Genomic DNA, 15,495 nt, shown 5'->3' with positions numbered 1-15,495 from the left:
GAAGTATTAGTGCTTCAATGTTACCCCATAGCTCTTTCATCATGCTAGTTAGTATACTTGAAAATATATTTCCGCTCCAATATACTCTCCCCCACCACAATGTCAATTGATATATCAGATAATAAAGATCATAAAAATTCATTTCAAGATTATCATTTTCCTCTATCACAAATGGTTTAAAACTGAGAATGCAGATACTAGAAGTAGCAAAATCTAATACTATTTTTTCATTTTCTATATTCTTTTAAAAATGAGATGCAAGAAAGAGTATTTACTGGTCAGGTACTTTTTTATAGTAGCAGCATCAGGCCTGGGATCAGTCTTCATTGCAATATAAACTGCTAGAGCTGTTTGGTCTATGTGAGCGAGAACAGCATTTGCAGCTTCAACAATTTCACTAAGTCTTTTCATTCGTTCCTAAGTTGGAGAAAAAGAAAAAGTAGGAATTTAAAGGTAAAATTTCATGCATGTATACATGTATACATGCTTAATTGGATGCCTCATTTCTGATGTTTCAACCACCTAAGACATGCAACATACAAATGTACAACTCAAACCAGGTGTGTTACACATAATAGATGGACCCTGGAGGCTGTCCTCTACTGTTGCCCAAAGTATATCCATAATCTTTTGTGTCTAAAAAAATTTGGTTAAAATTTTAGAAACTTACACATGCCTTTATCACTGAAGTTAAATGTTCCTTTTACTATGTTTAAAACCAGTAACTACTAGGACTAGGGAAGCAGTGAATTACACAGATGGCTAGGGGATACAAGTTAAACAATTATTCACATATCAAAGAAAGTGTCTTTGTATTATAAGAAAAATAAAGCAGCAGTTATTAGTGTCTGTGATTTCTAATCTAATCTCAGGCATCTGTTATTTTCTTTGACAAATCTAATGGATTTCTCTATTAAAATAACCTTAAAATTCAAGCTTTTTTAAATCACAAGTTTGACTCAGTCTGTCAATGTAGAAAAAAGAAAATGGGGTCTATTCTGCCACTGAATAAGTACCATCTCCACTTATTCATTGCTCCTCCCAAGGTCAATGCTGCCGAGATCATAAAAATAAGAATGAACACAAGACTCATTTATAGCATAAATAATTCATAACCTTTTCAGAATCCAGTTGATGAAGTCGTGCAACATACAAAGGAAGGTGATTAGGGAAGGTTTCTCTCAATTCATTATAAATATCATTAGTATCCAACCTGCAAACAGAAGGAGAGAGACAGAGAGAGTGTGTGAGACAGAGAAAAGTCATTAATTCATTTCCTTTTAAAAAAACGTTTTAACATGGCAGTTTTTCTGATTTAGAAGGAGAAAATAATGGGTCATTTGTTCCCAAACAAATATTTACAATGTGCTATGCCAAAGAAATAAGGTTGGAAATATATTAAAATGGCTCTTGTGAAAAGTCACATTAAAAAAGAAAATTAACATACTTTGTCATCCACTGTATTTTAAGATCTCTTAATGCTTCAGCAAATTCTTCCTTGATATCCTTTTCTTTTTCTGAATCCTTTTCTTTGTCTTTACTGCCATTCTTTGTCTTTGTTGGTGCAGGTATTAAGTAGTAATGAACAGGGATTATATCCTGTGTATGTGGGGGGAAAACATATCAGTTTCTTGGATCCAAGTTGTTAAAATCTTTGATAAAACAATATACTGGTGATGATTTGACAAATGAAATACATATATAGTTTCATATTTTGGTATTGCTGAAATGGGCTATCCGAGTATACTAGAAACCAAAATGAAGTCATAAATTCCAATGTGCATTGACTTTAAACTTTTTTTTCCCTCTGAATTCCAAATGAAATACCCATACTCTACTAATGGGGTCAGAAACAAATTCAAACAGGAGAACCCATAAAGTAAAAAGTTAAAAGGATGGGGGGGGGGGGTATTGTAATTCTACATTTTCTTCCTAGCAATGGGAAAAAGATATTAAAATTAGATAACAAATAGCCCCAAATTTTTAACAGGCTGAAATTAAGGTAAAATTGTAGCTATATGTAGAACTGGGGCATATATTTTAAAAAATTGTATGATTTAATCCTATCCCCCCCCAATTCTAAATAATAATTAACTGAATAATCTAAAATGTTCCTATAACTCCTGATATTCATTATTCTAGCTACCATAATATATTTACACTTAAGTCTTTAAAAGTCATCATTATAAATTCACTAGAAAATAAAATTGCATACTACCATTATGAAATGACTGCTAAGATGCATTTTTGGACTATAATATTGGATGCTCCTAATGCAAACAGAAATAGTTAAATATATTTCTCAGTTTACATATAACATAGTATTTTTACTGTACTACAAATGTTTAATCTTATGGCAACTCTACATTCCCCACTCAAAAATCTTGAGCTAAGTATGTAACTAAAATATGTTTCACTATTCTATGAAAAGCAATGTAAGGGTAAGCAACAGTACATTGAGGTAAGTAAAGTTTGCTAAAAAAAAATATGTGACTTACATGCAAAGTATTTAAGAGAGGATTACAAGTGAAGGGTAGGGTAAAGGTCGTCTAGATATTAAAGTCCATAGCAGCATATCCATTGTAATACTTTTCACAATTAACTAATATTTTATGACCTAGCTGGTGCAAAGCACTGTATTACCCCAACTCCCAATCTAATGCAATAAAAGAACCAAAATATATTTTCATGTTGATTAAAATATTCCTAAATACCATGTAACTTAAGAAAATATAAAAGAACCTTAATATAAATAAAATATAAAAATCTTTCACTTGCTTAATAAGCTTGACTATCTTACTGGATGTACTATACCTGTGATGTTAAATTGGGGGATTAAATAATACATTTAGGAAATTCTATTATGGAAATGTAAATAAAAGAAGATCATCAAGGTGAACTAAAACAAGTACTAAAAATATCTGAGCAAAACTCTTTCCAAGGCTGATAACAAAGCTGAAATTTCTGATGTACTGTACTTAAAAACAATGGGAATAAAAATAGCAATTAGAATGCAATGAATTATCTTGATTTACATCATTTCTGTTAACATTTTCAATATTTAAAAATACTTGAAAACAGATTTTCCAAAAATGAATCAAATTAAAGTAAGAGGCAAAGGATTTTCTTTATATTCGAAATTCAGAATAAGGAAATTATCATAACTAACAAAATATTAACGATTAGGTCATTCTCTTAGCAAATTATAAAGGTTGAGAAAATGGTGACAGTATGATAATAATAATCCTTTTCTCTCCAATTAGACTGTTCTAGTGTTTCTTCTCTATTCTGAATTTCCCTCCTAATTTTCTATTTCCCACATTGTGCCTTTTTTCTATCCATAACAATGAGTATCAACTTGAGACTTTTTATATGAATCTTTCTACTATAAAAAAAACCCAGTATTGTTTTACATAACTAGTTTGTTTTATATGACTAGTGGGAAACAGAAAATTACATTGATTTTAGCACGTAAACAGGATGGGAAAATTTTCACAGAATGATGTAGTTAGAAAGACCACTGGACTCAGAGTTAAAAGACCTGGTTTTTAGTTATAGTTTAGCTACTTTAGATACTTAACTTTGGACAAATTAATTCCCTTAAATTTTCTCTTCTGTAAAATACACGGGGTTGTTGAAAGAAAAGAAATAATGTAAACCACTCTGCAAACTAAAATGCTATAGAAAATGAGCTATTATAACTAAGAATATGTCAATTAGACCATAAAATATACACCATAACTTAAATCTAGGGAACTTATACTTTCAACAAGACATTTTTATGAGTAGTTTTCTCACAAAATTCATATCTTTAACATTAGCATAATAAAATAAATAGAATATGGTGGTTTTGAGGGAAAACTACTGCACTCAAATAATGCTTTCTATATTTCAAACTAATTGGCTAAAAAATTCTGACTTTTTAATGCTTATTTTATTTACTACCTTCTTCCTTTATTGGAATCCCCATGAACTTTAGGAAAACTTTCAGAAAATATCATTTTATTCTCAAAAAAATTTATAGTTAATGTATTTACTAAAAAAGTATTTGACTATGGGAAAGCTTAAGTACATATTCAAAAGGTAAGTAAAATGTAAGCTAAAATTTTAACCCACACGTGTTTATATAAACTGATTGCTCTGGGTCATATACAGAAAAAAAACAACAGGCAAGTGAAGAGAATTAGAAGAATTACTATCTGATCATTGTAAATAATCTCTACGTAATAAATATTACTTCATCCTATGCTTTTTATTTTCCTTCTTAGTCCCATTAGATATTTTATAATCAATATATCCTCTTTAATGTTAATTATACTTGCCTTGAAAAGAGAACCCTGAAAGTGTAACTCTTATAATCAGAACTATCTATTTATATCTTATTTAAGTATTAGCTTTTCCCAAATTAAGGGAGTATATAGCAGTATAACTTTTATTTAAAAATGCAACAATTTTTGTCAAAATAATGCTTTCTTTCTAGAAATGTCTAGCCCAAATGTAGTTGAGGTCCAGGACTCTAACATTGGGGCAATGGTAATTCTTTGATATTCCAAATTAAGGTACACAGGAGAATGAGTTTTGTAGTATGCTGGGAAGCAGAGAAAAACAGAATTGTACATTTCCTAAATGTGTACCAGTAATGGTTTAACTTTTAAACTAAGGAATAAAGCAACCAACAAAAAATAAACTATGACTCATAGCAATCTCAAGTGTCTTTTTTCAAAAATTCAGAAATATCAAAAGAATCTTATAAAAGATCCTAGGGGCTGAGGAGGAAGCTGTTTTATTTAAACTCTGACAATCTATATTTCACATAGAAAAATTAAATTAAACCAGTGATATCAAAAGGATGATTTGATCTCCTAGTAACCATATCAATAAGATAAAAAAATGATTATTTAAAATACAGCATATTAACTGATATACATATACTTAACTTGAATTTCTAATCATTAAACTTGGACCTTTAGTCATTTTACATTTACTTTAATAAATTCATTATTCATTTTTTCAATGATTACTTAATATGACTCTAAATTTTAATTCAAAACAAGTAGAAATAATTATTTCCCAATAAATTTTGATAAATCACTCTTCAAGTAAATAGAACAATCAAAAACCATAGCTAGAGTATGAAGGCACTTTACTAAGTACTTGACATTTTCTATTAAGGTCAAATTGTTTTGGCTGATCTCTAAAGAAGTATTAGTTAAATGGGTTTTGCAAAAGTATCTTTTAAGTACCATATAACAAACAACACACCTTTGCTTGCTATTTATAAAAACTACATCGCTTCTCTACAAAAGTCCAACCTACTCTGCAGCCTCATTGTGATAAAAGTAGTAAGCTTAGTTTTGCAATCGCACTGACAGTAGAGAGAAACAAATATGGTCTACGCATGCTGACCATGCTGATTTAGGACTTCTGTTATGTTAGAAAAGTTCATCAAAACATTGGTCAAAGGATAAATTACTTTTGACCAAAGTGAACATGGAATAGACGAAAATCTTAAAATAGTCCTATATGGCACTCTTCTGCTTCTGTATTACCTAGTTTAAAAGGAAACAAAGGATGATAAAAAAAATAAAGAAATTATTAGGTTGTCTAAAAGGAACTGAACCTATACTAACAGTAATAGAAATGAAACCAGAAGACAAAACTGTCTTAATGAAATGGAAAGTTCACAGGTTCTTTTCAGCAAGAAGAACAAAAGACTTGGTGGAGTGTAACCCAGAAGCAACAAGAAAAATCATTTCATGGGACACTTTGTCATCCTGCCTGACATTACACACAACTAAATATGGCAAATTGTATCCCATGAAAAAAAATTCAGTTTAAGCACCAGACTCTGCTGCAGAAGATAAAGAGGAAAATCTATGAAGACCCTAACAAAATTCTCCACACTAAGACAACCAATATAGTCACATAGACTGTGATGTCAGCTACTTCTCTGTGAAGGTGGAAATAAGGGATGGTTAAAAATCTTAGATAATATGGCTTAAAATTGAGAAATTTAAGAGCTCAAAGGTTTACAGATTATTCAAAAGCCTTATTTACCATAAACACTTTCTCCAAGAACAGAGGTGGTCAGATCAAATGGCTGTCACAAAGGTCAAACTATTAAATTGGAAGAAAAGATTAAGATGAAAATGCTACTTGCAATTACTACAACACTTCCAATTCAATATGTTTAAACAACCTGTCTACTATGAAAAATGGGAAATGGATCTAAGTGAAAGCACAGATTATAACCATGTCTTTAAAAGAGTTGAAGTAATACAAAATAACTGCCACAAAGAGAAGGTTAAATGAGCCCAAACCCATCAGTGACAGCAAACATTTAAGAACAAGTTACACATTCATTTGCTAAATATAATAGAAGATAATAGAAAATGAGCATTTTAACTTCACAAAAAGACAAAAAGCTGCTGATAGAAAAACAAGCTTCTGGTTTTGACATTACTCCCAAATAAACTAGATTATTCAAAAGCATTTGTAGATTAAATTGGAAGAACAATACACATAAAATGAAACAGATCTTTCAGTTTTTCTAAGGTAATCTATTAAAGATTGGAGTTCCTATAGTTAGCCTTTGGATGGCACAATGGATAGAGCACTTAACTTATGAGTGAGAAGGATCTGAAATCAAATCCTGCCCCAGGCACCTGCTAATTGTATTGGGCTAGTTGACATTGGGCAAGTCATTTACCTCTTTCTGACTGTTTTCTTTACTATAAATTGGGGGTAGGACTAGTATTCCCTTTCAAGGTTGTTGTTTGAAATGTTTTGCAGACTTTAACTTGCACTTAGGGTGCATTAGCACAGGGTGCACTAGCTGTTTCACCTTTCATTCTCATCTTATTACACCTTAGTTTCCTGGCATGCACTTGGTGACATACTCGGAAACAGAAGCTGAACACTCACTGTGCAAATATCAACTCTTCCTCTAAGCAGGATCTCCATTTACTTTCCAAATCCCATTCCATAAAAAATTTTTACCAAACTGGCTTGCCAACCAACCAATCTTCTGAGTTGCTTAGTTCCACTTGCTTTTTAAACAATAAAGCTCTCCCTCAAAACCAGAGTCCAGTTGTGTAGTCTCACTCTCACCAATCAAAACAGTTCATAACAAGCAGTCCACTCCATCTCCATTCATCAATTTTATAGTATTTATTATAGTACAAGGGCAAGCTTCATTTCTGTTGCTGTTATTGAGTTGTTCTGTTGTTTCCAACTCTACATGACCCCTTGTGGGTTTTTATCCAGACGGTTTTCATTTCCTTCCTGACTGCAGGTCTTGGTGCTCTATCTACTACACCACCTAATATTTCATTTTACTCATGTTTTAAGAATGAAAAATTTCAAATTAGAGGCAAATCTAAGAGACTTAAGTGAAAGAAACAGCATCATGCCCTACAAATTTTGTTATTTTTTAACTGGATAGCAAAGCAACAAGTTAAATTGGGCAAATTATAAGACTCAATTTCCTTTAGAAAGCAATAATTACAATCATTATTCCAAAAACAATTTGGAGTTTTTCATTTAAATATAAAAATGTAGAAAGAAAAGAGAGAATTTACAGAGAACTTAAAAAAATACCTCTGTAAAATGTAGTCCTTCTCTCAGGCCCCGAGGATCTACTCGTATATTTACATGTCTACACTGATTCATGAGCTCCAGATGAGTAGGGCACTGAACCCATGATGAATTTGAAGTTAAAGCTAAATGAAGCTGAAGAGATATTCTTTCAGAATTATCTGCCAGTAAAAAACAAAAAACTATATATCAGTATTTCTTGCATCTAATATTTAATTTAAACAAGAGAGCTAATCCCTACCAATATATTTTATTTTTTTTTAGGTTTTTTTGCAAGGCAAATGGGGTTAAGTGGCTTGCCCAAGGCCACACGACTAGGTAATTATTAAGTGTCTGAGACCGGATTTGAACCCAGGTACTCCTGACTCTAGGGCTGGTGCTTTATCCACTGTGCCACCTAGCTGCCCCTTTTTTTTAAGGTTTTCCTACCAATACATTTTAAAAAACTATTGAAAATAATTTCAAACATTGGGTATGTGCAGTGTGAATACAACTCATCTACCACTGCCAGTATACACATTTTTATTCTAGAATATATGAAGGAAAAACCTGTCAATGTCTATGGATGGCTCCATTTGCCACTCATCAAAAGAAGTTTTTTCCCATATTCAAGTAGTGCAAAGTGACAGGGAATAGGAATGTCACAATACTAAAAAAGTAAAATTTTTTTAACATGACATTAATTCAACTAGTACTCTTAGAAGAAATCTTCAGGAACTAAAAATTTGGATCATTTGAACTGAGACCAACCTTTTACCTTTTTGTTGGGGAGAAAAGAGGAGAAACATAGTTTCCTATAGTGCTTAGGCTATTGGCACAGTAGCCTTTCATGGATATGATCCCAATATTGACCACCCTAGGAGGTATGAACTGCTCCGTGGACCTTCCAGGTTCCTGGGAACTAATCATATTGATATCAGACACTTGATTGGCTCTAGCCCTACTGCAGGAATTCCTACTTAAGGAATCCACTTAGATTTAGCCTCCTTCAACAACAAGGATTAGAAGTATGAACCACAATGCTGAGCAAAATGACTTAATTTTTTTCTCTCAAAGCTCTTAAAGACAAAATTGAAAGGATCTGTGACTAATCTCACTGACAAATGTACTCTACCAATGTAGAGTGCAATCAATACATATCTTCTTGTGTTGAATTATTCTTACCCATGTCCTTCCATAAACCCTACATTAAGAGATCTAATCAATGTTCTGAAAGTTTTCTTCTAACTCTTAGTATCTCAGGCACATTAGTACCACATTTATTCTATCTATATATTCTTACCTCGTTCTAAATGACTATCAACTGCATTTCATAATCTGGATTGGATAATAAGCATTTTATTCACTTGGTTCTTCCTGTTGAAACTGCTAGGCCATGGACTTTCTGAGATGATTAAAGAGTGTTAGAATGTACTTTGAAATAAGGACAATATGGGGCGGCTAGGTAGCGTAGTGGATAAAGCACCAGGCCTGGGAGTCAGGAGTACCTGGGTTCAAATCCGGTCTCAGACACTTAATAACTACCTAGTCGTGTGGCCTTGGGCAAGCCACTTAACCCCATTTGCCTTGCAAAAAAACCTAAAAAAAAATAATAATAAGGACAATAAGAACACCTGGAAAGTCTCACAAGTATGATGGAATCTTCCTTCTTTCATTTAAACATTGCAGAGGAAGTCCTTTGGTGAGCATATATGCTCCTGTATCATGCCTTGCTTTATAATGATAATCAGAAAAGTGCTGAACAAAATTACTTCTTTACTTGTGTATAAAAAAAGGAATCTTTAATATGATTTTAATATATTCTTTCTTAGTCTACTTAAAATCAGTTATATTAACTCTAATCCAATTGTATCACTGAAGATGTGATGTGCTACACAGTCATCTCCAAAAGCATCTTATTATCATCTCAAATTTTCATTAAATATGTCCTCATTAAATCCAAAGATTATTTTTAAAGATTATAAAGTGTTACAAGATATTTAAAGAAATCTTTAGATCTCAGATTTAAAGCTAGAAGTGACTTTAGTTCTACCTATTAACTTTTTGAAAGAGGAAACTGTAGCCAATAGATGAATGGACAAAGGTATTATGAGGTTTATTTTCCAGTGAATCATATTGCCACGCTAATTCACAAATCATATAGCCACTAATACTTTCTCAGTCTACTCTATGCCATGATAATGCAGTTAAACAAATTTAACAACTAAAGTAATTTGAATATGCATTTAGAAACTATTAACTTTGGAAAACTGGCATAATTAGCACTTCTCTATGTTACTCCTGTATAGAACCTAATGCATAATACGAACACATTCATCATGTTTTGACTACAAATATTTCTACAAAGTTTACCTGTTTTTTAACTGCTTACCAGTATTCTCAGGAAACACAGGTTCTATGCCAACTCCATGATCTGAAGGTGCAGCTACCTGGACAGGATCTCGGAGGTAGATGCCACGGTTACTTCCAACAGTAATAGTAAAACCTATTTTATTGGTGAATGATGTATTTTGAACGAGGTAGTCATATGCTTTATCAACCTAAGTAGAACAACAAACTGACAATTAGAAACAATTAAGTTAGACCTAGAAACTAGTTTGGTTGCATATCACCAGAAATTCCCAATTAAAACAATTTGGTATAGAAAGGTTACAATGTTAAACTATGCTAAAAAAAACTTCCTAAGAATACTATAGGAATAGCCCTAATTACTAACACATATTGAATTTCCTAGGGTGGAACTTCATGCTTCAAATAATGATGATTTTATGTGTGGCCCTTTGAACCTTAACTTTATGTGAACTAGCTATTCATTAGCCTACAAATAATTAATTCGTTATCCTATGATTCCATTTTTTAAAATGCAAAGAACTTAAAAATAATCAGTAGTTAAATGAAAAATATCTATATTCTTTAAATTCTGCTAATTATTCTGTTGTGATGACAAAAGATAGTAACATTGTTCATTCAAAAATTGCTTTTATATTTGATCTATCAGTACAATTAAATTGCTTCATTAGTTTCCTTCCCAAATCTCACTCTAAATTAGTTTTGAGTTTCTTACCACTAACAGTTTTGAAACCCTGCTGGTGTGGAGCAGAGAGGTAGTGTGTAACAATTAACAGAATACTGACTGTATTATACTATAGAATAAGAATATTAGTTTTATTTTTATAAATGATTATTAACCTTCAGCTTTAGTAAAAAACAATTCTGCCTCAATTTCTATTTTCAATTTAGAAGAAAAATACTTTCTTATTAGCTCTCAATCTATAGACTAAGTAACTATGTCATGAGAGTCTTTTCTTCAAATTATATTAATGGTTTTAATAAAGGCAAAATACAGTAGCTCAATCTATAAAAATTCATTAAGCAATACTCTAAAATACCATTAGTCTCACCCTCATCTCTTAACTTTGATTATATTCTTGTTCTAAATAATCAACTTAGAAGTCACCCAATATACCATTTTAATTCAATTCTACCAACCCATTCTCTTAGCCATGGTTCCACCTTTATTTGCACAACAATATTTTACTTAAAAAAAAACAACTGAGTTTAATGCATGAACAAGAAAAATATTCTCTCAGGTGTTATACAAGAAACTATACTAACTATAAGAATTTTAAAACTTCAACCTAAGATTCAAATTAATAAAACAAAAATTTCAAAAGGATTATTTTAAAATAAGTTTGTGCAAGGCTTTTGAAATAATTTATAATTCATTTTCTGGTACATGAAAACAATACCTGAATAATACCATGTCCTTGAGCAAATACTTCTATATTTTCAGCCTTCACTGCAGTATTTTCCAGTGCTCTTCTGACTGAATGAACCGTGTAATGAATGTCATTAGCTTTCAGTCCTAAAATTTGGGAAAAGAAAATCCATTTATAGAGACCATGAGGTCTGTCTGTCTTTCTTTCTTTCTTTCTTTCTTTCTTTCTTTCTTTCTTCAGGAAACTTGATTTAGGTTTTTTGTTGTTGTTTTCCTATCACTTCTGATTTAAAATGAAAAAAATTTTTATTCAAATAATAGCTAAACTTTATATGGTCCTTTAAGGTTTGTAAACTGTTTTTTTACACTCATGATCTCATTAAATAAGTGAGTCATTATCACATTTTACATGAGGAAACTAAGGATCATGATTAAGTGACTTTCCCAAATGACCAAATTATTAAGTTTCTGTTAGTCTGTGACAGGATTTGATTCTAGGTCTTTCAAACTCTCGTTTCCCACCATTGCCTTCTGGCTAGTACTCCAGCCACCATGCCACACTGTCAAAATGAAAATTTTGGATGGCCAAAGAACAATGAAAAGATGAAGAACAGGTATAACTGTTTGAAATAATGAATGGTAGGGCAATGAAACTTATGACCAATGATGACTTACTTCCATATCAAATGTGTTCCACATAAAATGTGGAGTAAAATAAGCCACCTTTAACATGATGGGTATAATAAGAAAAGGAGGGGTAAGCTTGTCACACAGTAAAAGAGCAAAATACCTATGCTATCTGCTACCCACAGAATATTAAAAAGAACTAGACAATGAACCCAACAACTTGACAATTACAGGCCTGTCACTTCTCTAACACCAGTGATTCATTATTACTTTTAAGACAAAATATAAACTTCTCTATTAGGTATTTGAAATTCTTCCCAACAAGACCAAACTTGCCTTTATAGGACCTATTTTCTTCTTACATTTTGCAATCTGACAAAACTTGACCTTTTTGCTCTTCCCCACCCAACACTCCATCTACTCTCTCAAATTTTTAAATTACCTAACCTCCAAATTGGACTGCCACTTACTCCTCACCTCTCCTCTTTGTTTTCACCTTCTAAATGAAGCCTTTCCTGATACCTCCAAGTTCTCTCCCTCCTTCTCCCTTACTTTGCATTTATTTTGTATGGACTGTCTCCTCCAAAAAAATGTTCACTCTTTAACATCAGAGACTGCTTCATTGTTGGTTTTTTTTTACCCCTAGTGCCTAGGAGTGCTGAACAAAGAACAGATGTTTTAAAATAATGTACTGATTGACTGGATAGATTTTTTACTGGGATTTATGATAGAACATCGAGAAAATCTGCATAGTATGAGAAGGCATAAATAGATTGGAATTTTTATCACTGGAAAGAATACCTATATGGATACTTTCAAAGAACATTAAATGATAGAAATAATCTATCAAAAGACATATGTGATTTGTTTACCTGAGAGTATCAAAGCAATGCCTCCACAAGCATTAGGAGAGGACATAGACGTCCCATTCATGAGCTGGGTTCCCCGTAAGGTCCAGTTAGGAACAGAAGCAATAGCTCCACCTGGTGCACTAATACTCACTCCAAGTGCCCCATCAGTACTAAGAAAAAAATAAAAACGATTATCCTTAAATGAGCAAAATAGGCAGTAAACATTCAGGGAATGGCAATTCATCATAGGGCTAATGTTACTTTCCTTTCTCATCTATTTTGGACTACTGGTGAAACATTAGAAAATGCTAAGAGCTAGAATCCTACATTACTCATAATCAAAGTCAGTGTTGTATAGCAGAAAATCTATCAAACTTGGATTTATATCCTAGGTTCACACACTAATTGATAAGCATGTGAAAGTCATTTATATGCTTTGAGTATCAATTTCTTCATCTATAAAAGGAGAATAATACATATACTACTTATTGATTGCACTGGACTTTTATATGGAATGTATATTAATTACTTAAAGCATTTTATATACAAAAGTAAAAGATCATTATATGATCCTACATTAAGAACGTCCTGGATTCTCTACTAAAACCGTCAAGGTTTTACATATGGTTGTAGTGAAAGACTTATGTTTACCACACCAATTTAGCTAAGTTAACACAAGCTTATCATAACCTGAGCTGCAGAGTGATGAATTTTTTCAGCCCCAGTGAACCTGGAAAACTACTGAATCATCAATGAGTCACTATTTGTATTCTGCGAAGACAGACAACATACACTAACATCATATACTTGGGTGAATTAATGGATCTTTAAAGAATGAACAGTATGTGTTTCCCATTATAAAGAACTTTTTAGGCCATGAACTTTACGCTATTTACCCCATTTGAGTCTATAAATTGGACATTATTTAGCTTCAGTTTCCTTAACTGTAAAATTAGAAGTGATGAACTGAGTTTTTTTTCTTATTTCTATGATTCTGTGCTTTTAAGTTAATAAATAAGGACTTAAGGTGGTGATATCCATAGGAATGATGCTGTTTGAAATTTAAGAGGAAATTTAGTACTCATCACACCCTAAAATTACAGAAAGTAAATTTTACTCTATTTTCTGACCATTCCAAAGCCCAAGGGAGAATCTCTGCACCATTAATTTACCAGGTGATTTCACTAGATATAATCACCATTAACCTAAGAGAAAAAAAATGAAATAACAATGGGATACCTTTTAGGTCAATTAACTTTACCCACTTAAAACTATTCAACTACTTTCAGTCCTCAATTTGAATGTTTCCCAACCAAGGTGATCACTCCAAAAGGGGCAGGTTCAATCAAGTCTTTCATCATGGTGAAGTTCTACAAATGCCTGAAGGAACATTTGACTTATCATAACTAAGCTTTAGAACTGTAAGATAAAAAGAGCTATACAATTATCCTAAAGCTATAAAAAAATCTGTGTTGTAATTATTCAGACTATATTAAATGAGACAAAATAACATGTTAGAAACAAAAATTTAACTAATTTTAAAAATTAGGTATTTTTTGCTAAACTATACTCAAAAAAAGACATTAAATTAATTGAACTCAGTTTCATTCTTCTATTTAGCAGTTTCCTTTGTGGTAGTATCGGTAAAATCAGAAATTGCCAAAAGAACAGAACAGGAAGAATGAATGAAAATATAGTTTTATCTACAGAATCCACCTGGTGAGGAAACAACAATTTATATAAATCATAGATTAACTTGTGTCCCTTCAAGTACTAAATTCTAATCCATTTCAGAGATGAGGAAACTGAATCCCACAAAAGGAAAAACGGTAGAACTAAGGTCATACAGTTGCTAAATATAAGAACTTGGGTTTTAATCCAGGTCTTCTTTCTATCATACTTTTTAATCTTTAATTTAATACTTCAAGATTATTAATTTTGACCTACCTAGGGCCTCTAGAAGACCAAGTGTATTGATTTGCAGGCAATTTTTCTCTTAGTGAATACTCAGCCACCATCATATCAGGAGAAACGTAAGCACCAACTCCTACAAAACAGATTGCAGAATTCATAAACGAGAACAAAAATAAAGACATTTTCCAATGTTATATAATATGGAAATAATAATTGTTCCAAAAAATGTCTCTAGATTTATTGCAGGAAAAGAAAATCATTTTTAGTTAACTGGTGTACCTACAACATTAAATAAATATATTAAGATTGCAGAGAGCAGCTAGGTGGCACAGTGGATAGAGCACCGGCCCTGGAGTCAGGAGAACCTGAGTTCAAATCCAGCCTCCGACAGTTAATAATTACCTAGTTGTGTGACCTTAGGCAAGTCACTTAACCCCAATGCCTTACAAAATGCACAAAAATAAGTTGCAGAGAAAATTGCAAAGAACAGACACTTGTTACTAGTAGATTCACAATTTGATGAAGAAACTAATACAGAGTGACAAACTAAGTTATACAAATTTCAATAGCACAGAAAAATATACAAGTTCAAGTCATTTAGAAAATATAAGCACTCAGATTTCAGAGCTATAAGAAGCTTTAGAAATAATCTAGTCTACAGTTGACCTGTCAGATCTATGGAAAGGGGAGCAGTTTATGAGTAAGGAAGAGATGGATGGAGAACATCACACCAAACAAACCAGATAATTTCAATTACATTAAATTAAAAAGCTTTTGCACAAACAAAAC

The 15,495-nt window shown here is 32.0% G+C and overlaps 1 protein-coding gene across 1 annotated transcript in view; it reads right to left on the bottom strand.

The window, feature by feature from the left end:
- Positions 1-15,495, bottom strand: part of TPP2 (tripeptidyl peptidase 2) — a 69,344-nt gene that overhangs the window by 9,747 nt on the left and 44,102 nt on the right. Inside the window, exons 10-17 of the mRNA XM_074192775.1 lie at positions 14,740-14,839; positions 12,814-12,962; positions 11,346-11,461; positions 9,968-10,136; positions 7,591-7,757; positions 1,448-1,611; positions 1,117-1,213; positions 287-417 (exon numbers count right to left, since the gene is read on the bottom strand). Coding sequence (XP_074048876.1) covers positions 287-417; positions 1,117-1,213; positions 1,448-1,611; positions 7,591-7,757; positions 9,968-10,136; positions 11,346-11,461; positions 12,814-12,962; positions 14,740-14,839 — 1,093 coding nt within the window. The remainder of the gene's footprint in view (positions 1-286; positions 418-1,116; positions 1,214-1,447; positions 1,612-7,590; positions 7,758-9,967; positions 10,137-11,345; positions 11,462-12,813; positions 12,963-14,739; positions 14,840-15,495) is intronic.

The sequence above is a fragment of the Macrotis lagotis genome, chromosome 6 (genome assembly GCF_037893015.1).
Source record: "Macrotis lagotis isolate mMagLag1 chromosome 6, bilby.v1.9.chrom.fasta, whole genome shotgun sequence".
Lineage (NCBI taxonomy): Eukaryota > Metazoa > Chordata > Mammalia > Peramelemorphia > Peramelidae > Macrotis > Macrotis lagotis.
The sequence above is the reverse complement of the archived record's forward strand: the minus strand, read 5'-3'. Positions and strand labels throughout refer to the sequence as shown.